We start from the raw sequence: 27,049 nt of genomic DNA, 5'->3' as shown, positions 1-27,049 counted from the left end.
CCTTTTCAAGCCATTTCACATGTTTTAAAAAAACATGATTTGGAAGGCACAAGTTGTCATCTATTTTATGTATATTTATGCATGCATATAGGGTAATCCGAGAGAAAATTTATGTAAATTTTGTTTTTTGAATTGATCAATATCCTTGTTATAGAATCATAGTCCAGATCCAATAAAAAGACCCTCTGTTTGGGTTTATTCAATATAATGGCATTTGCTTTCTAGAGAGTTCATAAGAGGTTCAAAATTCCAAATTTTAAACTCTCACAATTAAAAAAGATAGTTCAAGAGTCAAGATAGTGCAAGGCAACTATATATGGGAACCGGGCATCCAAGTTAGAAATCCAAAATCAAAGGAAGTTAATGTCATTGAATCCAAACAACCTTAAGAGCAACCCCATTCTTGTGCCACTAATATTAGCAATATAGTGAAAATATCACAATATAAGTGAGGCATTTAAAACACACACGTTATATTCAAAGCACCACTCAAATTGTGGATATCACAAATTTATCTCGACATTGACATGTTAAAAACAAATTTGATCAGTACTTTCCATAATTTATTCGAAAAGAACAAAAAAATTACAATAAATTATCGTGAGTTTTTTCTTGCCGAGATTTCTTCAATAAGGAAAAAGACGCCCTATTGAATCCAGTTAAAAATAAGGGTGTAACCGGATCGTGTTTAGTCAGGTCTAATCAAACCCAAATCTATACGAGGTCTAAAAGCAAGACCCAAACCCAATCTAATTTGGGTTCAAATACAACTATAAACTGTGGACCCATATGGGTTAATGGGTTTGGGTATACATTGGGTTGGGTCACTCATTTTGATTCGGGTAGAGTTCGAACTCGAATCTGGGTATGGCTTAAAAAAGTATACCCATATAGGTTAACGGGTTCGGGTTTCAACTTAGGTAATGACATGATTGGTATTCTAGACATAATTATCAGCCAATAAAATCTGTAAACGAAATCATCTATTTATTAAGAATATATGCTAACAAAATAGAAGCATAATAACTATTCTAAAAAAAGTTAGAAACAGAATTTAAAAAGAACATATCCACACCAGCCAAACATTTTAAGTTAAAACAAACAAAAAAACAATGTATATCATATTCAATGAGTTATCGAGTATTAATCTGGGATTCACTTCAATCCGACAATTTTTATGACAAAAGGATAATAGGAAGTTCATGAGAAAATGAATTAAAGTTTAGATTACTAAAATGCAATGCATATATTAATTACAAGTATATCAACATCTTTAAATGTTTAATTGAATACATAATGTTTACTAATTAGAAACTTTCATTTCATATGAATAGGGTATAAAGTGGGAGTATGGGTCAAGTACAGTTCGATTCAGGTTTTGTTCGAGTTTAAAATATGGAGAACCATTTGGGTCTGGATACAAAATCGGGTCAGGTTTGGGTCTTCATTTATAGTACCTGCAACCTGACCCATTTTTGCTACATGTCTATATTTTGAACCCCACCCAAATCCACGAGTCCACCATGGGGGTATAATCGGTTCAAAACGTCGGGTCGGGTATACCCGAGTCAGTTACATAGTAAAAAAGTCAGACAAAGCGCGAGATCAAAGGGTCGGGGTCGGGGGGGCAGGTCTGAGAGTGAAGTCGGCACACGAGCGTGCGACCAAAAGTCGTAGTCTGTAGACCATACATGCCGGTGACAGGTGCGGGGGGTGGAGCGGACCCCAAACCCATTGGTGAGCTGAATTTTATAAAACCCGGCGGATTCCGGGCGGATCCCACGATTCTCTTTAGAACGCTTCATTTTTCTCTTTCGGAGACCAAAAACATTTTTTGCCCGTAGTGTATGTACTACGGCGATAGAAGAGAGTTTAAACAAAAGCCCAAAGCCCAAAGTCCATATCTCTTCCCTCTTCTCCCTTTGTCCCTCTTTCCCCCTCCTCACCCAAAACCCCTCACTCCTCCCACTCCACTCCACTCCTTTCCTCTCTTTCTGTACGTCACAAATACAGAATCTGCTACTAAGAGAAAAGAGTCAGCAGAACAAAGCAAAACCCCTTGCTCTCTTCTCCTTCGATTCCTGAAAAGAGGAAAACAAACCCATTCGGCCCTTTCTCCTGTTCTTCTCTCACACGCTTTCCTCCTCTGGTGTTACTTTGGTGGACTCCAGGTGATTACCGCCTTGTCTGTTTTTTTCTTTTCTTTTCTCGAACCCTAGTTTGCGTCTTTCCCCTCTGTTCTCTTGTTTTTTCAGTCGTGATTCTCTTGTGATTGTGCCCTAGGTTTTCTTTTTTTATTGCATGGCGTTGGGAGAAACGTCGTAGCGGAAGAACTGTACGGTGGTTGTTAGGTTCGGGGGTCCGCGCGGAAGGACGATGGCGGCTACGGCAGTGGCAGCGGCGGAGAAGGATTTGGAAGAGCAGCTGCTCGAAGCTGGGAAGAAGCTGTTGAAGCCTCCTGCGGAGCTCGACGAGCTTCTTCGTCTCCTCGAGGTTGGTTCCCTCCGTCCCACTCGTTCCATTTCTTTTCTTCTCCCAACTCGTTTGTTTATTCGATGCCCCATTTGATGCCCTTTCCTTCTTTCATCACTCTCTCTGTCCATGTCTTTCTTCAAGGACATAGTATCTTTATAGTTGGGGGTTTGTTGTTCTACTGGGTTGCAAGTGAGAGAGAAACGTTTAGGGTTGAAGAGATCCTTACGCCACTTCTTCCATCATTGTTTTTTTTTGTTGTCTTTTACATTCGGCATCTATGGTTGTGCCCAGGGGTTTCAAACGTTTCTGCATATAGGGTGGATTGAAGAAACGTAATCTTGGGAGTAGCCTTTTTCATTTTTTTGCTTTTATACAACGTAGTGATGTGTATCCAGCACAGTATTGGAGTTGTTCAGGAGCACAAGAAAAACTATTTTTTTGAATATTGATGGAGAGGCTAAAGTAGGTCAAGAAAAGGAGTATGATGTAGAAGTCAAAATTTCTTTCAAGCTTTTAACACTCGTAATTGATATAGCCAGTTTTTTTTTTGTTTCTCCTGTTTCTCGTATTTGAAGGAACTTCTTAGTTATCCGAAGCTTATGTTGGGATTTGGGCGGCAATCTTCAGCCATATGTTAGGACGATAATTTTCAGGCTATTTCTGATCAAGGCTGCATTCTTTGTTATTCCCAGCTTATCCCTTTCAGTTGTTGCGTTAGAATCCACAGCGTTGAATGACTTACATTGAATCTCAGATAAGAATTGCAATGGCTTTTGAACATTGATGTTTTAACTGGGTTGTGCATTGTTATTCTACTATAAATTCCAGCACAGAAATTGTAGATTTCTATAATAAATCATGAAATTAAGCTAATGGTGGTTTGAAATTTGAAATATGAAATTGACTAGATTTTATTTTACATATATTTATTGATGCTTGAGAAATATTTAGTAATTATCGAGGCACAGATTCATCTTTAGTTCTGAATTTGTTCCTGAACAGGTCATGTTGATGGTTTATCAAATTTAAAACATGTAATATTTATTTTCTATAAGTTCTGATCTCAAGCAAATAATGGATGGTCTTAGTTCACTTCTGGCCAAACACAAAGCAAAAGAAGCTCGTTTTTTCATTAGTTGGGCTTGAAGCCAGTGCTGGCCATGGAACAATTTCTTGCCATTTTCAGGCTATGCCTCAAAATGGCTCAGCTTGTACTTTAACCTTCATGTATGACAAGAATATTGTCCATATGCATGTACTATTTTGTCCTTGTTATCTGAAAAGGAAGCTCTATGCTAATTAGTGCTGATCATATTGGTTGATAGTGTTTCTGATATTCAGTTTCATTTTCTTTTTTGTTGAGCAGGTGTTAGAGAATTGTTTGGGTAGAGTAGAACAGTCACCTTCAAAGTCAATGTCTACTGCACTTTGTCCATCAATGAAATCGCTGGTCAGTCCTGTACTTTTGAGGCATTCAAGTAAGGATGTTAAACTTTCAGTGGCTACTTGTCTTAGTGAGATCACACGAATTACTGCACCAGATGCTCCATATGACGATGATCTGATGCAGGTATCTGAGCTATTGGTTTATGTCTAACTCTGCTGCCCATAATGCTGTGTTGACATGTTTCCTGTCTGAATATAGGTTGATGTAGTGTCAAGATTTTTTTCTGGATTATATTGTACTTTAATGTCACTTTCTTTCTCTGTGCAGGAGATATTTCAGATGATTGTGGCAACATTTTCGGATTTATCAGACTCAAGTAATCCTTCTTTTGCTAAAAGAGTTTTGATTCTTGAAACTGTTGCAAAGGTTAGGTCATGTGTTGTGATGCTGGACCTTGAATGCAACGACCTGATTGTTGAGATGTTTCGGCATTTCTTGAGAACTATAAGGTACAACAAGGAAATCTCTTCATGTCAGATGCTGATGTTACTATTTTCTTTGAGGCCTTCTTCACTGCATTAACTTATAAGGTTATGATACAATATTTCAACTGCCTTGGCTTTCTAGGATGTTTGTATTTTTTTTAATTTTGTTCTTGCACTATTAGCTCTTATCAGGTTACATGCGTAATTGTAAATTTGTGTTAGTAGGAATCATTTGACAGGTTACACTATGTGGTCAGAGCGCCTCTGTTGGATTCTCAATCTGAAAGGCAGTCTCGATCTAGTCATATGTTTATGACCTGGTTTTTAATGCTATGAGGCATAATTGAGTATGTTTTGAGGTGCAAGCCTTTAAAATAACCGAAAAAGGGAGGGTAACTGGTAAAAATATAAGGAAAAAATGCAAAAAAGAAGAAGAAGAAGAAGAAGAAGAAGAAGAAGAAGAAGAAGAAGAAGAAGAAGAAGAAGAAGAAGAAGAAGAAGAAGAATGAACTGCAATTGAAGCACTTGTGTTAAACTTGGGTGAACTTATGTGTATTGCTGCTTCTTTGGTGGCATTTTTTCGTTTGTAATTGTGAATGAAAGCCACTTGGTGTTTATGGGGAGGTGCAAAGTTGCAAACATTCAAAATAATAGGAAAATAAAGTTGGGGGCATATGGTATGAAAAACAGCATAAACTACCTCTTGTTTTTGAGGTGTATGTCATGTTGCATTTGCATGAGGGGTAAGTTGTACACCTTATATATACATATATATGTATTGTAATATTTGTGTGCCTTTTAAAGTGCACATTTTGTGAGCCTCATACCATGAATCTGTTATGCTTCCATCTTCCTTGCTTTCTCTCAAATGTTTTGTCTTACAAATCTTGGTCCTTAAATACCTTTTATATATATATATATTTTCTAGTATCTTATATGTTCATATTTGCTTGGGTCAAGACATCTTTAAGCTGGTGAACATGAGTTCATGTGGATGCTTGTACAGTTGAAGCTTATGGGGCTTGAAGATATGCATTTCACAAATACTGCCATTTGCAACTATGGACTTTCACTTTTGTTCCATGCATCTTGTATGCATGCATGACTATCTATGCATTTTGGAATCCTCAGTTTCATATTTTTATAGATAGACAACTAAATGCTGATGCAATCAATGTTGGAACTTAAATATGTTTCAATACCTGATATGCTTCCCAGTCTTTTTTAGAAGCACATAACTTATGCCTGAAAAATAACTAGTATGAATCTTTTTCATCTTTCAAGTAAGGTTTGTATGCCTGTGTACTTGTGTACAACATTGTTGATATTTTCTGTTTTAAAATTCTCTTTTCTTTTCTCTTGCCTTTGCTCACTCTTGGCGATGTGGATGTTTTAAATTTAGATGTTGCATGCTAGTAACAAAAGTGTGTCGATGTATCAATAGTTCATCAAGATCAAATCATCAAAGTTCTCAGCCTTCACAAGTCATCTATCAAAATGGGTGCATCAGTTTTTCCCTAGTTTCAGCAATATTAATATGAGCCTTTTTCATCTGTGGGGGTTGCAGTCTGTCTGTAGCATGCTCACCAAGGTCATGTGCTTAGTTGTCAAAGGCGGTAGGCCGGTGCCTAGGTAGTGAGCTCCTAAAAAGACTAGGCGGACTAGTTGGTACCAAGTTAACGGCGGGACTAGGCGTCCCCACCCTTCCCCTTTTTATACCTCCCTTTGGCTTGTTTGAGGACTTGGTCAACCAAGTTAAAAAAAAGTTGGACAAAAATTGGCTTAAAGCCTAGACGGCGCCTAGGTGAGCTAGGCAACGCCTAGGCTGTAAAAAAGGGCCCCACCGCCCAAACCCAAAAGCCCACGCGGTGGGGCTGTGCCTAGGCCGCCTAGGTGCTGCCTTTGACAATCAAGGTCATGCGTGATGAATTGGGTTGTACATTCCCTGGAGTGTTGTGCAATGGATTTTAGGTGCATGGGGTATTGGTTGTTGTACTTTAGATTGGTTTCTAAGGTGTATGTTTTAATACTTGACAATGTTTCATGCCTTATTTCTACCCAAATAATTTCCAGGGAGGGCCATGCAGAGTGTGTCTTCACTTCTATGGAAGCAATTATGACCGTGGTGTTGGAGGAGAGTGAAGATATTCCGTTAGAGCTTATAAGCATTCTTCTAGATAAACTGAAAATGGAAAATCAGGTACAATCTAACATTGTCATTGTGGTGTAATTTTTTATTCCTTGTATTTTGTCATGGTGCTTGCTGGTTCACACTTGCCTGATTATTTTTGCTTCAGGAAGTTTCACCTATTGCCCGTAGGTTAGTGGAGAAAGTAATGGATAACTGCGCTGCAAAGCTGAAACCTTATCTGATAGAAGTGGTGAAATCCATGGGCATTTCGCTGAATGACTACAGTAAGATAGTTGAACAGATCTATCAGGGGACTGCTGAGAATATAGATCATAACAACCTCGGTGCCTCTAGCAACAATTTGGTGTGTGATTGGATTTTCTAGTCTTCTATTGGGATGCTATGTTTATCTCTTTTTCTGCTTTCTGGAAAAGTTTTGTTCATTATGCATTGAAATCTAAGCTTATTGCAGCACGTAGTTTGAACATATGCATATGTGTTTGCCAAGATGATGATTTTGCACTTCTATTTTTTTTCTATCAGTTTAGGTATTTTGTTGGCTTATTGTGTACAATGGGATTTTTTTTGTTGAAGAGTGTGTATTTTCCCTTTATTTTACTTGGATTTTCTGTGGCTTTCTTTAAGAAAAGTTGTTTGAGCTTTCTGTTAGACGTCATAATTTTGAAATTTCATGTCAGGTGTATACTTTTCTTGTAACAGTCTATTTGTGTCAGGGCATTTATTGTATAAACACATGCAGCAAGAGGTTTGGGGAGGTCTGACCCTTTATCTCATTGGGATCTTCCTGGCTACCCCCCTTACATCTCTCATCTCTTCATCTCCTCTCAACTTCTCTTCCTTCTTCCTCTTCTTTGCTTTCTCTATTTTTGCCATCAACCTACCATGGTTTAACTTTAACACTTTCCTTTTTTTATGGTCAAGCTGGGGATAGTTCCCACTGGGATTCAAACCTGGGACTCCACTTACGTTTTTAGTTCATAACTATGATATAGCGGCTGCTGTGTTTATGGTTGGAAAGCTGCACTGTATTTTTTTTGCAAATAATACAAAAATATTAAAATAGCTGAGTTATTCAACAGCTAGGATTTGGCCTCAAGATTGCCGGTTTAAAATTTGGAATGAATGCATTACCAACCATAAATGGGTCTAAAGAAAAGGTTTGTCTTTCAAAAATACAGTCAGAATAAGTTTTGTTGTCATATGTTAGATACAATCTAAGGTTCCAGATAACTAGGCATCATTTAGTGATGCTTCTGGATGGCACAATTGAAGGTGTATTCAGAACCTATTAACAAATTTAAAGACCTACCTGTGCCATCTGTGAGTTGTTTCCACCGAGGGCATCTCCACTAAATCTAAACAGATCTACATATGTCCGCCTGACTTATGCTTATTTTACAGTTAACTCCAAAAAAATCAAATACATCAAATAACTGCCTGATTTTCCTGAAAATTGCTTAAGCAATTGCTTAAGTTAGTGTCCAATTAGTTTTTGAATGGAGAATGTTAAGCAAATGGTAGTTCTACCCTCGATCAAATAAATCACCTAGTTTACAGAAATGCATTAAGTTCAAATCATTTGCACTAATTTAGCTTTAACCACACAGCAGTGATCACCCAAATTGATTTACAAATTTCCAACTTGGTGGCTAGTGAATGATCAGTTTCCTTTGGAGTGAAATCTCATGTCCGATCTCTCTTTTAAGGAGATGTTGAGGTTCTGACAAGTGACAAGTAGGAAATTTGCTGATCATTTTATCCATCTCTTGTTGGGCTTCTTTGGCTGTTGTTCTATGAGCTTGTTTTCTCATGCTCTTCTTTCTTTTCATGGATGCAAAGTTTTGCGCTCTTGTTACTTTTGGCACTTCCTTCAACCTTGTTCCCTTTCATCATACAAGAGTTGGGATGTGGATGCTATACCACCTGATTTCATTACTCTTACAACCGGCCTTTCCTCCATCTCATTTTTTACTCTCTTTTCATTTGGAGACCAACATCTCTTCCATGACCCACTCAAATTCACAAGGGATAGATGATCAATCTTGGGATTTTCTGTATCAGTTTGCCTGGGTTACAACTTACAAATAGTGAAGGTATTTGGTTGTTAGGTGGAATTTATTTGTTTAGAGGATGAATTTGGTTATCATTTTCAGTATTGTGATGAAGGAACTATTGGAGTCTAAGGATCATATTGTCTAATCTAAACTCTTCATTGTTCATAGTAGGATAGGGATGAAGCCTTTCCTATAATGATCTCTTAGATGTTGTTCTACATTTTTATTGTTTTTTATGCATATACTTGTGAGGTATGATATGTAGTCTTGTGTTTGATACCTTATAGCAATTTTGTATCATAGTTGCAAATATCTATATCAGCTATATCTCGGTGAGGCTATTTCTCGCGATATTATAGGTTTGGTTATAAATCTTGGGAAAATCTGGGGGCTTAAAAAATATAAAATATATAAAAATAACAAAAAATAAGTAAGAAAATGTCATGTTTAGATAATAAAATACATATATAATAAAATGAATAAGTAAAAAATGCAAAATAAAAAAGAAAAACACATTTAAGATGTAGAAAATAAATAAAATCAGTAACAATAGCTGATAATATTGCAATATTATCACTAGAATATATCGATATTATCATGAGAATATCGCGATGTTCTCGTTATAATCAAGGTTGCCAAACTAGGAAGTGGAAGCAGGAAACGATACGGGAAGCGAGAAGCGAAGCATTTTAAAATTTGTAGGAAGCGGAAAGCGAAGTATCAATTTAAAAGCAAAATATAAAAAAATAAAGCAATATGGTAATTGAATAGGAATCGAACAAGAAACAAATAAAAACTAAACTAAAATTGTTTATTCTTATATTTTGTGATTTTTCAGTAAAAGAGTTAATTTTTTGTTAAAATCTAACAATGATGGTTACTAATTTAAAGAAAGTACATGGAAAGTGAGTGAAAGCGTGAGAGAAAATACATGAAAAGAAACGTGAGAAAAGCATATAGGAAGCATAGACCATGTGTGTGGGAAGCATAGAAGAAGCGTGGGAGAATCGAGATTCCCATGAAGTTTCGGAAGCGAGGAGTATCGCGCTTCCAAAGCGAGTTTCCGGGAAGTGAGCTTCCCACCTACCTAAGAAACTTTCGGTAACTCTGGTTATAATATTATGATATTATCAATTTGGTGATATTTTCAAAATATTGCTATATTTTACCCATAATATCATTTGCTGAAAATACTGTGATAATATCACGATATTTTGAAAACATCGCCGATATCTGTGACTATGTTTTGTATACAAGGATCTACAATTTTTATTTTTTTTACACATGTACTTGCTATGTATGATATGTAGCCTTGTGTTTGACACCTTTCCTATAATGATTCCGTATATGAAGATCTACAATTTCTATTTTTTATGCATATACTTGCTATTTATGATATGTAGCCTTGTGTTTGGAGAGGGAGGGGTGTTAATAGCACGTGCAAAGGAAAAAGTGATGAGAGAGAGGTTTCTAACTTGTAAGAAGCATTTTTGCACAAAGTGTTGTAAAGGAATCAAACATTGTATTTGTTGCTATCTCCCTTTCCATGTTAAGTAGTTTTATAATATTTTTTAACTAAATATCTTTTTTTATGTTGATATATTTCAGACTGATGGAAGCAAGGCGTCCACAAATAATGGTGACCCGGTCAGTAATGAGGTAATTGAATTTCTCATGTTTTTCTGTAATACTGAGAGATATGCTGCCTCAGGACCGGAGGATTCACTGGACCTGCTATTAACTGCATAGTAGTTCTTCTAAACTGGGTTATAGGTCATTAGCAATTCAGTATGCCTATGCATTCTACCATTCTGAGATCACTGTGCACCTGGCACCTGCAACCTGCAACCTGCATCCCCTGGTGACTGTACCTGCTGTTACAGTGTTATCCATATTACATTTCTTGTTTGCCTAATCATTAGGTTGGTCAGTTAAGCAGGAAGCTGTTAGCATGAGATTGAACGTGTTTGTCCTGGAATTAGTATGGTGAGTTGGACCGTAGGATAAGATTAGGAAAGGGATTTGTCTTTGCATGTCTAAAAAGGTTGAAGGGATTTAAAAAATTGGTCAACATGGATGGCTCAGTCCATTTTTTATTTGTTTTGCAAAGTAGTAATGTGATGAGTCTTTAGAAACTTAACTCAAGTTGGTCACATATAGGGAAAGTTTAGAAAAACTCATGTTTCAGATGAATCTGTATCTTGCCGGGGCAAACCCTCTCTCAGGAATCTTTTACAACCTGTTAAGGACTTGTCTAGGCTTTAATGAGTCTTTAGAAACTGAACTCAAGTTGGTCTGACCACAGAGTTTGCAAGGCATTTGCATCAGAGTTGCTTAGAATTTGTGATAAACTTTTGCTTGTAACATTTCCTAGTAATTTTCAGAAATTCTAATCAGTTATGCTCTTTTCACACAACCTGCAGAAAGATGAGAGCAAAGTTCCTGTCGATGTAGAGAATACTCAGGTACATGTTTTCTCCTCTCTTACTTTTGTTAAATGGTATGTTCTTCTGTTCTATTTAGTATGTTTTCATGGGAGAATTATGTGAATGGTCACTTTTTTACTTTAATAACATGAAATGCATTATTTTTTGGCCTTTATGTTATACATGATTGAATTTCAAAATTTTGAATGTGTTCTACCCAACACGTGCAAGGCTTGTTAAAAATGAAAAAGCGGATGCAGGTTACTACCACATCTTGTTTTTTCTTTTTCCAAGATACGGAATTTAGAAAATTTACCTGCATTGCTAAATTTGTGGTTGGCGGCTCTTAAATCCATGTATCCATCCCCATCTGTATCATTTTGCAAATCATACATGAAAATGAATGAACAAGAATAGTAGTATTCAAAGTTGAGCTCATCTCAGTGTTCCTAACATTATACTATTACTGCACATTGGCTGAAGGAGCATCGCTGGCTTGTCCTCTTCCAACATTTGCATTATTGGTACTGTTCCCAAGATAATACCATGACCTGCTGAATTCATGGCACATTGAAAGCCAAGTCCCTGTCCTACATCCATGGACACGACCTAAACCATTTCTTCCACATCTATGAACACTTAACACCAGAGTTGGACACATTCAACACATCACACAATTGCTTTGTTTGATTAGTTATTGAAATGGGATTTCCAATCATTTGGTCAAAAGTAGGTAACTTGTCTTTGCCATCAAGGGTGCAACCACATTCTGATATTCACATCGAGACCATTCAGCACTACATGGACAAGCTTTTCATCTAGGACCAAATGACTACTGGCAGCCAGCCAATCTGGAATTACTCAAAGCTTACAAAAGAACTCCATTGTAGATGCACCTTCCCTCTTTGTTGCCTGCAAATTGGACTTCTATTGCATGTGGGAGGCCGGAGCTAGAAACCTGAGAATGCATTTACTTAGAGTTTGCAAACTAACTCTTTGGGATAAAGTGGGTGTGATGACTCAAAGCTTACAAAAGAACTCCATTGTAGATGCACCTTCCCTCGTTGTTGCCTGCAAATTGGACTTCTAGTGCATGTGGGAGGCCGGAGCTAGAAACCTGAGAATGCATTTACTTAGAGTTTGCAAACTAACTCTATGGGATAAAGTGGGTGTGATGTGATGTATGCTGCTAATTGCTGGTCCTGGATGTTATGTAAAGAACTTTGAATTTTTAGTGTTTATTACTCCCCGTCTGCATGATTGAGCACGAGATGCTCTAATCAACATGTATTAGACCAATCATATTGTTTCTTTGTGTAAAAGGGAACAATTCATATAATCCAAGTTGAATGAAGAAGAATTATGATTCAAAAAGATGTTACTGGAGCAGGCAATGTGCAGAAAAATCACATCCAACAAGTTATTTTTATTTCCCTTTTGTTGGACTTTTTTTTTCTCTTTCTTGAGAATAAAGGGGATTCAAGTCAAACTCAGATTAGGGATATCAGGTCCATTGCAGGTGCTGACATCAGTCTGTTGGTGCCATCCTCTCTACAATTGATATCATCAGTTTTATGGATAATGCCAGCTTGATGGCATTTACTGCTATTTGATGTTTCTTTTGTATAAAAGCTCTGCAGCCTAGAATTAAACCAGTTTTTGTTTTTCCTTTAGTGTTTTGATGAAGAAAAGAATTTGGAAGACAAGAGGAGAGAGTAAGATAAGTTGATATTTTGAAGACTAAAAATGAGTTTTGGTTTAGATTACGAGAGCAAATGTGTGACTCTCAATCAAGATGACAATAAAAGAGAAGGAAATCTGATAATAACGAGTCTTTATAAAAGAATAAATGAATGAAAGAAAGAAACAAAAATCAGAGGATGGAGAATTCAAATACTTGTTTCAAGATGTAGTCTTGAAGAATGCCTTGCATCATTTTCCTGGAACAACTACAAGGGAAGACATGGAAAGTAAGGAGAACCGGAGAGGAGAAAGGAAAGTAGGGTGATAACCTAATGTGTACAGCTAGATGTCCTCTGTCTATTTTATTTATAGATATCCCAAATTACAAAAGTTCTCCTAATTAACAATAGCATTAGAATACTCATGTAGATAAAATTACAAATGTTTACATTAAAAAAGAGAGATCTGCCTCTAGGCATGTAATCTAACACTACCATGCACTTAAAGAACTCTCCTGTAAATCACTATCTAAATCTTGTACAGCTGGATATCCTGGCTGGAGTTCTGCATGGTAACCATTTTTCTTCATTTCTGAGAAGTCTACGCCTACCCGAAACTGCAAATAGTTGCATTTTATTTATAAGCAACTGCTAAATTTTAACAGTAGCCATTGATCTTATTTCTCCTGGTGCTACCTGTACTATAAGAATGCCCGTGGAAATCCATCATGTTCAACTCTGTGCTTCTACATGATAACTACTTCCATTGTTGGGAGGCCTAGCCTACCAAAACACTGGTTGCTTCTTTAGTGAAGCTGATTGCTCCTAAGCTATAGCTGATGAATTTGTAAGGGTTTTCTATTGAATTGTAAACATTTTCCATCATGTTTGTTCTGTGAGAAAAGAATGAAATCAACTTCTATAATTAATAGAGTACTGCTTGGAACATGGTCGTCACGACTCACATGAATGTGATGGTCATTGTGACTGTAAAATTTGTAATGATATCTGCCATTAATGATAAAATTGGAATTATATAGTCTGGAAGAGTGTGTGCATTGAAATCAGAGGAACATATATCTTGGCAGATATTGTTCATGTTTTCTGGGATTTGAGGAGAGTGTTCTGGTAAAGATGTGGTTTGACTTGGTCATATAAGAAAATTAGTAGCTGTAAAAATTCTGGGAGCAAACTGTTAACTATTGATGTAAATGTTATTATAATGAAAATAGCGAACTTCCGTATTGACTTTCCTCTTTCTATCAAGTATATCATTGCTGTTGGAAAATTTATAAAATGTTCCATCTGTTAATTAGTTTTCATTTTTTGATGTACAGAAAGCAACAGAACAGGATCGAGAAAATGTTGGTCCTGGAGCTGTTGAGGATGCAGATCAATCGGTGAGAATGAAGTTGAGTAATGGATCATTAACTTCTTCCAAAGAAGATTCTTCAAGGGATGCCCATTCTCCTAAAAGAATATCTGGACTAGTTAGCCTGGAAAAAGATACATCAGTTTCAACTGAAGTCACTCCTGAGAATGCGGATCAGCAAAATAACAAAATCAAAGCCATATCTAGTCAAGCAACCAGGAAAACTAAGGCTCGCAAATCTAATTCTTTGAAAAACTCAACTGATGTTTCTGATCATGCTCAAAATGTTCCAGAAGATAAGACTGCGGAACAGTCCAAGAGTAAAAAGAGACGCATGAAGGAAAATGAACCCTTACCATCTGTTAATGATGTGGCTGTGGCTTCAGAATCTGAAAAAGAGATAAAGACTGAGACCATGCAGTCACCATCCCAAAGTCAGCGTCCTGGTGCAGCTATTCCTAAAAAACCTCGTGGGAGATCTGCTGCACAGAAAGAAGATGCCAAAGCTGAGCCTGAACCATCAGCTTTGTCCAGAGGAGAATTAGGTAGTTTAGCTGATGATAGTGGTAAAGAAGAAACATCACCCTTGATGATTAATAAATCTGAAAATGAGCCAGAGAGCCAGAAAAGTGAAGAAGTTAAGTGGATACGGCGTTCATCGAAAAAGGCTGATGCTACAAATGATGATGAGAGTACAGCAGCAACAAAACGCCGGGGCAGACAGGTCAAGGGATCAAATGATAAGATTAAAGATCACAGAAAAACTGGTGATTCTATCAACAAGGTAGCTTCAAAATTCTATCAACAACTGAATGTGTGAAGTTTTGTATATTTAGTATGTATGCCGCTTGAAATCTTTTCATTTTGTTGTTGGTCTTATTCAGAAATCATCTGTTGTGAAGAAATCAGCTGATCTCACACTCAGGGAAGGGATGAAACATGCTAAGGGTTCCTCTATAAGAAGATCATCTGGAAGAAAAGATGTTTCAAAAGAAGAGGTAGACGTTTTTAAGAAATATTATTTTTATAGTTTTAAGATGTGCTATGCATCTTGTTGCTTTTCACAGTTTGTAAATGGACATTATGTGTGGGTGGTTAACTTGACACGTGCTATTTGTAGATGTTGGAAAGCATTTTGATGTCAGTTCGTTCTTCTTCTTGTTGCTGGTGCCATTCACGTTATCATGGATCTTCTTCTTCTTTTATTTTTATCACTCTATTATCATTGTCATCATCATTGTGTCGTGGGGATGAATGATGCTGTGTTGAACTTGTCAGACAATTGCACGCCCTTTTCATTCTCATTTTCTTAAATAGTTATAAGTTATGAACTATGTCACATGGGTGCGGGTGCGGGTGCGGGGATTCGGCACTTCCAAAAAACCCGGGTGTGGGGGTGCGGTAGGGGCAAAAATGTAAATATATATTTATATATATTTATATATATATATATATCATGTATAGTCTATATGTATGAATGTATGGTAGCTGTTAAGGTCCATGACATTTATGCCCAACTTACTTTTTACCATTTATCTTATATGGTTGTCCCCAAAGATGAAAGTGATGAGTTGTGGAGCCTGATTCATTGTTTTTGCCCTTGCAGGAAGGGGGGACCGGGGGCTCCCCCCGACGCGGGTCCAGCTGCGCGGTCAGCGGGCGGGGGTCCAGGGGGTTATAGGGGGGCAGCCCCCCCCCCCCCCCCCAAAGATTTTTTTTTTTTAAATTCCGCAGCCCATTTCATAGGGCAATTTTTTTTAAAAAAAATCCAAAAAAATGGACAAAAATGACCCTGGGTGCGGTCAACACACCCAGGGTCGGGTTGACCGCACCCGGTGCCGCACCCGTGTCGAGTCTTGTCGACGCAGGTGCGGCACCCTGCTAGCCGAATCCCTGTGACATAGGTTATGAAGAAGTAATAAGAAAAGACCTGGGATGGAGGAGAATATTTCCCTAAGAAAATAAGATAAGTGACTTTTATGATGAAAGTGAACTATTATGGTAAGAATATCTTTTTGATGCAGCAGAAACACACAAAGTGATCTTGTTGGGATCCATTATTGAAGAAGGCTAGGCAAATGCTGACTATTTTCTCCATGTCGTGGTTCACATGTAGAATCCTTTTCTTGTGTAGCTACACTGTTTTCTCCTTTGATCAACCATGAATGGAAATGCTGTGGGTCATTTCTTACGCAGTCATCTTCCATGGACTATTGTCATGAAGATACTCCAGTTGTGTGATGTCTCCTTTTAGCCTGTGTTATTAGTGCTTCAGGGTGATGGTGCTCGATGCTGACTGCTGCCAAGTGCCAAGTATATTGCATGCCACATGTATATGTTTCTTATATTTTTCAAATATAAATTTTATTAGATTAAAGTTAGGAGTACTCATCTGGATGGAATTATTACCAATCCATACTCAGTGAAACCTGTGTTTATATGTTTAGGAGTAAAATAGGTTGTTTTATTGGGTGAGAAAAAGTTGTTAATGCTGGGAAAGATGCATGATGGGCCAATTTTGAACTACCAAGGGATTTTTCATGAAAGTACAATGCCTTGTTTGCCCCTAGAAGTTAACAATTTCAAGGGTCCATTATGGTTGTGGTAGTATGATAAATTGGGCTAGACAAAACCTCCTCTTCAAGGGCTACTTCAGATGGCTTAGTAGTGTATGGGGTTCTTTTGATGCTGAAGTGGAGCAAATTTCTCCTCTTTTGTATAATGTGGATTTCCCTAGAAGTGAGAAAAGAGCTTCTGATTGGTGGATAGAGTAGGTTTAGGGTATTTGTTGTCACAGTCATAGTTTTAACAATTTCTGGAGTTGATCATATGTGCATGACTCAAACTTGATTATATAAAAAATGCCACAATCCTTAGGATGATTCAACATTTGGTAATAGCTTAAATTGGTTGAGTCAAGCGAAAAAGTGGTTGGCTCCTATTATATGCTTGAGTAGGCCAAGTTATGGCCAGACTCTCTTAATTTAGCTTACTCAAGTCAGCATGCACAAAGCACATGCTTTCTCATATGCAACATGCGTGTTGCATATCACTGGGGGGGGGGGGTGGGGGTCGGCATGGCCAGCCGGGTGGTTGTGAGGGTGCTGAGATGAAGGCACCAGATCAAACCCCACTAGGGCATGGTTGTGTCCATAGCTTTCAGAGGTGGGCCATATAGGGCAGGGTGGTTGTGGGGCCTCACCTGGGTTTTCCTCTCTTTGGTGAGGGTTCCTTGTCATAAAAAAAACTTGCATGTTGCATGTGTTTCCATGTGGTCAAAGGCAAGGTTGTTAAATGCGATGAGGCGAAGCGAGGCGTTGAGCCTGCGCTTCGCCTCTGAGGCGTACGCCTCTCACAACTGGTACGGAAGCGAAGTGGTGGGAGGGGAGGCAGTAGGAGAAGGACCACGCGCCCAGCTGGTACGGAAGCGAGGGGGCCCCGCGTCCGAAACCAGCTATGCCGGTCGTCCGGTGGTCGGAGAAGACTGAGCAGCCAACGGCGAAGTTCGCCACCGGAGGCTTCCCCGGCAGCGACAGCGTATCGGAGAGGAGGAGGCCGCCGCCGGTGATGCCGGAGCTGGACAGGAGGATGTACGGGGGAGAGGGAGCGGCGGAGGAGCAGTTGGCCGGCACGTGGCGGTGGATCCACCGACACTTGGGGTTAGCACAGCCGACGAATCGGGCGGAAGAAGAAGACTTGGGGATGAAGGAGGGGATTCCGGAGGTTGATGAGAGGCAATTTGCGCATCACAGCAATGCCTCAGTACCTTGAGCGTGCGCCTCGCCTCTGAGGCGTACACTTCAGGTACTGAGGCATACGCCTCTCACAACACTGGTCAAAGGTGTTATATAGTAGCTATGCACCAACCAAACACCCTTGGTGCCTAGAGGATGCCTAGGAGTTGATAAACGGAATATAGATGATAATAGAGCATATTGAGAAAGAGAAGAATTCTGTACATGACAACTCTTACTAGAAGAAAGTGCAAGAAAGGAATCATGAGTTGGTTACATAGGGTCCACGGAACCTAGGAGCAAGATGATGTATGATATACGAGACCCTTGTAGAAGGCCGGATCAACATCCATCCGAGGGTAACCAGCCTTTGGAAGAAATAATTTGGGAAACAAAGGGGATGCTTAACATTTTCTTATCTTGTTACTGCCCTAGGCGTAGTATTTGTCATTGGAGGTTTGGTTTTGTAAACCACCATAATATTATCGAGGCACTTCACCTTGGTTATTAACATAAATGCGTCAGTAAGAAGAGGTAATCATTGATGAGGACAAACATCCACAAGGGTTGTTAGGAGTCATATGACCCTGGTTGGTTGGTATTTAACGTCATTATAGCTTGGAGCTAAATGACATTGCTCCTGAAGAGCTGTGCAAGGTAAAACAAATGAGGGGTAGATTATTGTGAGAGGCCATCTCGGAAATCCCATACTTCTTTAGAATTGCAAGGCTGGAAACTGGTGTAAATGGTGCCCTCATTGCTAGATGGTACCATCCATTCAGGGTCCTATCCTCAGGTGCATAAGTGGGGTAAACTTGTTTATTGTATTGCAAATCTGGTAGTGCTATGCCAAGCTCGCAGATTTCATCTTTTAAATATATGTAAAACCATCACATGGAAAAGCTAGATCTTCAGAATAACACAATTGCATTGCAACTACATGCATCAATGTAAAAATTGTGAAAATTTTCATATATCTGTCGTGGTCATGATCTCTAATTTCTTCAATTTGACGGTGGTGTTCCATAGTCCAAGAGGCTGGTTCACCTTCGGACATGCTATGCTTTGCTTTTCTTTTTCAGCATATTTAACTTGGTGCTAGAACCTTGTTCGGAGATGTTGCTGGTATTGAGCAAGATTTATATGCTCAAGTGGAATTTGGAGCCCTTTCAAACACTAGGGAATCCAACCACAAGGAGACTAGTAGTTTGATATAACATTTCTCCCGTATCCTATTTCATTTTGTATAGGGTGTAGAAGAAATATTGATTCGAGTCAACATGTATTACATCTGATCTTTATTTATCTGGGCCCCAAATGGATAGATTTAGAAGCTATAATTACAAAGGTCGATGAAATCTTGACACATTGGTTATACATTCCTGGTGGTCTCAACTCTAGGGATAAATTTTTTTGGCTAAATTTCCTTCAGGTTTAGCCCTCATATTTCACATTTTTTGATCCGTAAGGGCAGATTTTGATTGAAGAAATTAAATTTTCCATCTCCCCATATTGTATGAATCACTGTATGAATTTCCCTTTTAGCTCTTCGCTTTTTCGTTTTTCATCTTTTATTTGATGTTTTCTTTGTCAATGTATGAGTCACAGTTAGGTGCATTGAGGGAATTGCCAAGTCCCATTTCATTTGGGTGACTACTTTGTAATAGTTTATTGTAATAAATTTGCGGTTGACTTGCCTTTATTTTATGTTTCACACAAAGATTTTTTAGGGCTGTTATGTATTCAGTATTCTTATTCTAAAATTTTCATATCACATCATTATTTTTTTTGGACATTAGGCTGAAGAGATTTTAAAATTTTTGTCTTTTTGATTGCTAACTTGTCGTTATGACAGACTCCTGGATCCACAGACCGGGCCATAACTTATGATGAAAGCCTCGTTGGATCTAGAATTAAAGTTTGGTGGCCATTAGACAAAATGTAAGGGACACTTATCACTTTGTATTCTCATATTCCTTGCACATGCACACAGATGCTTGATAAAGGTGATTGCTGATATAGTCGTTACAGTTCTTGGTTGATTTTGATTTTTTTGTTCTCTGGTTATGGTTCTCTGAGTTCTTGTTTGTATCCTTTATATCTGCATGTCTCTTCTAAGCTGGTTGAATGATTTATGCTTGCATGCTGTGTGTGTCCTCTCTCTGATGTTCTTGTATACCATGATTCTTGTTCTCTTCATGTTTTATTTGTTATTTAATTCCTGAAAATTGTCTTAAGGCAATTTATGTTGGTAGTTAGAACTGCATATAATCAGTTTGATTGCCTTGATTTTCTCCTTTTGAATATGTCATAGTTACTTTGTACATTTGAGTTGTGGATATGTTTATCTCATTTCACTGATTTATTTGCAGTCCTGTCTATGTTGATTCTTGTTGTATGGATCGTGGTTGTACGTATCGTTACTTTTGTGTTTTGCGATAGAATACGATCGTATTGCGATATAAGTGTGTCTTGTATGATACACCCATGCATCATACTATATCGTATGCTACAATATGTATTGTACGATACAATGTCGGCACACTTAAAAAAGGCCAAAAATGATCTCTTTTTTTCATTTTGGGTTTAAAAGGCCTCTTGAGGGCCGAGTTCTCTATACGTTTAGAGTCTGTTAGAAGGGAACCCACACACCCTAAGCTTCGTGAGAACGATTTGGTGGCAGATTCGTTCTCAATAGAGAGGACTTTTACGATTTTATCAAGAGTGCATTTGCACCATTTTTTCACTCAAGGAAGTGGGTTAAGGTACAAAATCACTATTCTTTGCTTCTTATTGAGTGTTTTTGGAAAAATGTGTATTTGGTGTTTCTTATTCTTTGCTTATTGAGTTTTTTAATTAGTTTTGTTTTATTTTAGATCCTTCCATTGTTGTCTTTACATTCATGTCATGTTAGAGATGATCCTGCATGGAAATACTGCAAAAGCATTGATGATGTACCACGACTAGGGTTGCCATTGAATTTGAGATGCTTGTTTTGTGATGCTATTATTAGAGGTGGGCTGCATAGATTTAAGCAACATATTGTAGGTCAAGATCAAAATGTAAGTCCATGTGATTTTCCATCTATTCTTGTCGCCTTTCGTGTTGATGTTATCACTGAACTATAAAACATTCGAAGAAGAAAATTTTTGTAAAATTGCAACAGCTTAAGGACTTCTAGCCATTGTTCCAGATTTTGAAGAGGAAGATGATGATGATCCACTTGTTAAAAAATGACCCAACATAAAGAGATCATTGAGCGACAATTGGATGCAAAACTGAGGAAATACCAAAGTTACCGGAAGCGCCTAGGCAAAAGGGGAAGCGCGCTTCGGAAGCGCGAACCGTCGCGCTTCCGAAGCGTGAGGGGAAGCGTCCCCCTTTTTTGGGAAACACGCTTCCCTTTTATGGGAAGCGCGTCCCCCTTTTATGGGAAACGCGCTTCCCATAAATGGGAAGCGCGCTTCCCCCACACTTCCCCATTTTTTCATTTTTTTCGCTTCCCCCTTGCTTCCGGTTCGCTTCCTAGGTCGCTTCCGGTTCGCTTCCGAGACGTGCAGAATTTTCTTCTAAGTGGTCCCACGCTTCCCCGCTTCCTAAATTTTTGAAAGTGCCTCGCTTCCCGCTCCCGCTTCCTGGACTGGTAACTCTGGGAAATACTATCCTGATGTTTGGCAAATAGGTTCTATAAGATAGTTTAGTTTTAGAATCTTTATAGTTTAGAACTTTATAGATGAAAATTGACATGTAAGACGTTAGTTAAATGTAATGTTTTTAGTTATCATGAATTCTTATTGGTTAAATGTAAGGCTTTAATTGTGTTTAAAATTTAAATTACGTAGTTGTCTTTTATTTACATTGTCCGTTATCAGCTGCATGGTTTGTTATTAATTTAAATTATGTAGTTGCCTTCATATGTGAATTTATGGTTGTATTTTGTGCAATTCATCGTTGTTTTATGTGATATGATTTTTTTATAATTTATGCTAAAATTTTCAGATTTTACTTCTTTTTTTTTGAAAATTTTTAAAATTTTATTATAAATTTACTATGTGTTTACGATGCAATACAATACGGTGTTACTTTGGGACCAATTGATACGGGTAACGATACAGTGCTTACAACCTTGGTATGGATTGTTCTAGTAATGAATTGTACTTGCATTTTCCAACTCCTAAGAGTTCTTTGTATTGTTCCTGATGGGCCTGAAATACAATATTGTTTGTATTGATCTACATTGCATTGATGCTTGTCTGTGTTCGCCAAGATGGAAGGTTTTGGTAGAAAATTGCTTACCTGTCCTTTGTTTTTTATTATTTCAGACATCCGTCCTCCACTTGTAGATGGTACATTTAAAAGTAATAATCTGCATCCGTCCATATAGGCATTTTGTGCAAACATTGCAAACCGATCCTTTAATCTGTTAAACCAATTGCAAATTAACTAACTTGAACCTCATTTCCCATAGACTGTAAAATGTTTAGGTGGACACTTTATACTTGTTAAACAATGAAGAATTATTTCTCTTATTTCAAACACCCCTTTCAGTCAAAAAATTTTCTGAACGAATTTGTGTCAAAGCTGCATAGAAAACAGCTTCTGATCAACGATCCCTCTTGTTCTAAATCATTAATGCTTAGAAACAACGGTCTTGCACTGTTTTTAATTATAGTGAACTCCAAAGAAATTAGTCTGGGCAATATTTACAAGATTGCTGGACAAACTTGACACCCACACACATGCACATAGGAACTTTTTTTCCTGATATGTTTGGACACTTTCTACTTCTTGAAAGTATCATACTTAATAATCTGGTTTTGGAATTTGTCATCATATCTTATCATGACCTAAGCTTGGGTTTAATGTGAGAGCTGCATTAATAGAACTGTCATAATTTTCTCACCAGGAAATTGGACCAGCCCTCCTGGCTAAAAGGACAAAAAATGTGTTGATCTAAGCTCTCTCTGTGCATGTGCCGATCAAATGATTTATCAAAATTTATTTGCATATGACCCCCTGAATAATAAATTTTGGAAACATTGTGTTCTTGTTAAGAGTTAGTTCTACTTGTGTTATTGCTTGTATGCAAATTTTTGATGTGCTCTTCTGCTTCAGGTTTTATGAAGGTTCCATTTTGTCATACGATCCAAGCAAGAAGAAGCATAGAGTAAGGAGCATTTATGCTTTGGGGTTTTGTATCTTAAAGTTACACAAGTTTGTATAGCACATTATATAACAATTTTGTCCCTGCCTAGGTGTCCTATGCTGATGGTGACCAGGAGGAATTACTGCTGTCTAAGGAGCGCTGGGAATGTGTTGCTGCTGAACAACAAGAAGAGGTATACTAAAATTTCAAACACATTGTGGCTGATCTGATTGTTTTTTAACTTTTGTATCTGATCATGATTATTAATAGGGGCGTTCAACAAGTGGTGTTAGCGCTGATGCTTCGGCTGTAACGTAAGTTAATTCCTGATTCTCTTGAATTTTTATTCATGATGTTTCCCACCACCCTCTTTTTTTTCTCGACTTTGTGCTTGGAGTCTGATAGATTTGACCCCTGGTGATTAGTCAGTTTTGTTGTTCAAATTGAGATGCATGCCGAAGGATTGAAATGATTTTTCAATCGGGATGCATGCTCAAGGATTGAAACTGTCCTCCAAATTTAAGCTACTTGTATTGTTAAGATTCCTCTCATCTTCTTTCTATAGAAGTCACTAAGGTCATGTTTGGTTGGATCACATTAGAATCACTCTCATTTGAATGAGAGAGTGATTCTAACATGGCCCCAAATCTCATGTTCAACTAAACATGAGATTTGGGCTCATGTGATTTCGAATCACGTGATTTGAAATCACGTCAACCCGTGGGTTAGGTTGTGATTTCAAATCAAATGATTCGAAATCACACTATTTCACGGGTTCTACAAAAAAAGGCAAAGTGAACCCAGTGTTCACTTTGCTTTTTTGTAGTCTCCTTCACTCGTCTTCTCCTCTCCTATGTGAAGAAGAAGAGCAGAGAGGAAAGGTCACATGCAGTCTTCACCGGAAAACCCAAGTGTTGCCAGAGTAAGGGTAAGGTCGCCGGAAAACTGGTATTTATTTTCCTGTGTTAGAGCTGCTGAAGGGGGGGGGGGGGGGGCTCCATTAGCTGGCTGCTGAGGTGGTGGTGATGCTCAACCACAGAAGCTTCCCCACGATCTCACCACCAACATTGGCTTTGCTCCTCTCTTAGCCTAACCCAATACACTCTTCTGTTTCATTTTCAATTCGAAACAGATTTTATCCGATATTTGACTGGATTTGATTCCATTTAGCTGCATTTGGTAATCCAAAATCATATCCAATAACCGGCTGCGTATTAATTTTGTTATTGAATTCGACAAATATCCGAATTTGACGGATGTTCGAATTTATTTACATGTAAAATGATTTTTTGTTTATGACACACGCCAACCGGAAAATGGTTGGGATGATTTCGCCCTTGCTGGGCAGAAGTAGAACCATCTCGACCATTTTCCAGCCAGTGCCACCCAGCAAGGGCGACATTGGATTGACCATTTGTCGATCGATGGGTTTGGATTTTTTTAGTTTTTCTGAAAACCAGGTTTTTGGTCACCCCCAAAAATATGTATATATATATATAATATATAAATATATTTATATAACATGAGAAAATGAATCTTTGTCAACTTGCCAAAAAAAGAAAAAAGAATCTCATACAAATGAGATTCCTTTCCTCAAACCAACCAAACATGAGAAGTGAAATCTCATGAGAATCACTCACATGATTTTGATTCTCATGAGATTTGAAGTTTTATGGGATTTACTTTCACATTTGTAAAGAGCAACCAAACATACCCTAAGTGTACATTTGGTTGCTTGTGGGTTACTGTGCGAATGAGATTCACTTTCTAAATCTCATGAGAACTCGAATCTCATTTGGCCTCATGAGATTCAGTTTCTCACACAAATGAGATTCACTTTCTAAAACGATTCTCATTTGTAAAGGCAAATGAGATTCACTCTCATGAGGGTACTTTTTACGTTTTGTTGCTTTTGCAAAAAAAAGCAACTGAGATTCACATTCTAAAGTGTATGATTCTGTGAATCTCATGTGATTGAACCACGTAAGACATACCCCAAGTGTTGGTACTTATATATATAATTGAAATCTATATCTTCTCTTCTACTTGAACAGTTCAAAGAATTGATTTTTTTTTTGGTTGTGAAACCGGCGTTTGTTAGTGCAGAAAATTTAATATATGGTAGATGTATATATGTCTAATAGTCAATGTTTAGTTGAGACATGAGTTTTGAAACTGACGGCAGATGGAGACATATCCTATATTCACTCTCAGATCTAATAATAAGAAAATTCTTAAGATAATCCCTAACGGTTCTTAGGCCGAACCACATAGGTTGTCTAAAACAAGCATAAATTTCTTATGGATCTTTTTATCATGCTAAAGAAGTCATTGGTATTTTTACAGCCATGCTTTCAAGTCCGTTCCATTTTATATGATCAATTAAGTTTTCATGCGAAAAAGTTTATTAAAAGAATATATAATTCGTCACTAGAGGATTGTATCATGAAAAAGGCTCTTGGTTTTATGTAGAAAATGCGCTCGTTGCTAAAGCTTGGCTTCCTCCTAAGCACTGAAAAGTTATGCCTCTGAAACAATTCATTTAAACATGGGATCTGTCCAAACCTTGAGGAAAGGGTATGGTACATTCCCCTCTCGTATTTTCAAATGAACAGAAGCCAAGGCCTCGAGATGTTCTACCATTAGTTTCTGCAACAACTGTACTTGAGCTTTGTCTAGAGGTTTGAATGTGGTTCATAGTGGAGGTTTTGTGTTTTTTCAATTGTTTTAAAAAACACTGTTAAGCTTGCTATTGGCAAACGAACTTTACTCTCTTTTGTGTGTTCATGCTCATGCTGTATTTATCTTGTTTAAGGTTTTGCCTCGGTGATCATGTTTTGTGCCGGTTTGAATCAGGCCCCCTCCGAAGAAGGTGAAAACCTCAGATTCGTCAACCAGAGGCAAACAGATCCAGGATGATACGCCTCTGAAGAAAAGGTTGGTCATAGGCGAGTCTTGCTCGTTATGATTGGTTAAGTTTGATGCTGAAGTCTGTAAAATGAACAGGAAGGAAATTCCATCTGGCAAATCAAAAGGCATCACCCCTAAATCCAGTACCAAAGTACAATCAAACGGCTCGTCGGTGAGAGGAAAGTCTGGTTCATCTAAAACGCAGCAGGGAAGTGAGATGAAGGGCAAGAAGCAGCTACGCAGATCGAGAGGTTGATTCACATTCAGAGTAGGGAGGTTTCCAAGCTGCGTGTCATTCACGTTTTTGTGCTGGTCCTAAGCTCTTAACAAATTACACTTGCTCAGGTAATGTATTTCTAATCTCCATATCGACATTGGTAGCTGAAAATCAGTGTTCTGGTGAAGGAAAGGTGCCATGTGCCATGTCTGAAGTTCATGTAATCAGGGCTAATTTTGTGGGGTTGTGTTTCTCGGTGGAATCACAAACACTTGCGAGGTGAATGGCAGGCTATGTTGGTAGTTTGTCAAATAGAGCCTTTACTCGATGGGATGACCTTTTCTTTTCCAACACGCCATGTCTTGTAACAATCTATTCTGTTCCTTAGGTGTCGTTTGCTTTATTTTGATCTTGTCATCATGTTGTTGGGAAATTAGTGAGCCATCTAACCTAATTTACTAAAGGGTTCTCATGTCTTCTGTAGTTTTTGCTTCGAGTTTGTCTTTGGCGGACCATCATGATTGTGCGGTCTATTTGGAATTTGTCATGTCGCCGAGTATTGTTGCAACAGCATGATCTGGTGTAACTTTCTCTTTGGATAATTGGTGTGACCACCTTATTGCACTGATTTCATTTGCATAAAAATTCCAATTTCCTTTTGCCCGCTTGGAACTACCCTCAGCTTGGGCCTTGTGGCAAATGACTTGTACCCGTGTCGAATTGGGGGAAAGCTTGTGATTGTTACAAAGTAGGCCTGGCAAACGAGCCAAATGAACTCGATAGAGAGGGTGTTCCAGCTTGGGTCATTTATTCTGGTTGTGTGCAAGCTCGATTTATGGCAAGCCCCAGTTGAAGGGGCTGTGCATGAGCTGTTTCATTTACTGGTAAGTTGTATTTTTTAAATTGAAAATAATGGAATTTACACTAGGAGTCTATACCTATTGGTTGAAGTTCAAACTGAATAACATGAAAGAACTGCATCATTTCAAAGTTTTTTTTTAAAAGGCCA

The 27,049-nt window shown here is 38.1% G+C and overlaps 1 protein-coding gene across 2 annotated transcripts; it reads left to right on the top strand.

Annotated features, from left to right (window-relative positions):
- Window positions 1–1,854: 1,854 nt before the first annotated feature.
- Window positions 1,855–26,503, top strand: LOC149835446 (sister chromatid cohesion protein PDS5 homolog D-like). Of its 2 annotated transcripts, XM_090008515.1 has the most exons (17): window positions 1,855–2,171; window positions 2,284–2,493; window positions 3,842–4,045; window positions 4,190–4,371; window positions 6,421–6,547; window positions 6,645–6,842; window positions 10,162–10,212; window positions 10,977–11,018; window positions 13,999–14,817; window positions 14,918–15,031; window positions 19,623–19,708; window positions 22,883–22,934; window positions 23,023–23,106; window positions 23,184–23,227; window positions 25,770–25,850; window positions 25,920–26,091; window positions 26,169–26,352. In XM_090008515.1, exons 2-16 carry the CDS (start codon window positions 2,377–2,379, stop codon window positions 26,077–26,079), a joined length of 2,361 nt encoding a protein of 786 aa, XP_089864641.1. In that variant the 5' UTR covers window positions 1,855–2,171; window positions 2,284–2,376; the 3' UTR covers window positions 26,080–26,091; window positions 26,169–26,352. The 2 variants fall into 2 exon arrangements, with proteins under 2 accessions (XP_089864641.1, XP_089864640.1); XM_090008514.1 differs by having other exon boundaries at window positions 25,920–26,503.
- The last annotated feature ends 546 nt before the right edge of the window (window positions 26,504–27,049 follow it).

The sequence above is a fragment of the Nuphar pumila genome, chromosome 6, assembly GCF_984573655.1.
Source record: "Nuphar pumila chromosome 6, dmNupPumi1.hap1.1, whole genome shotgun sequence".
NCBI lineage: Eukaryota > Viridiplantae > Streptophyta > Magnoliopsida > Nymphaeales > Nymphaeaceae > Nuphar > Nuphar pumila.
The sequence above is the reverse complement of the archived record's forward strand: the minus strand, read 5'-3'. Positions and strand labels throughout refer to the sequence as shown.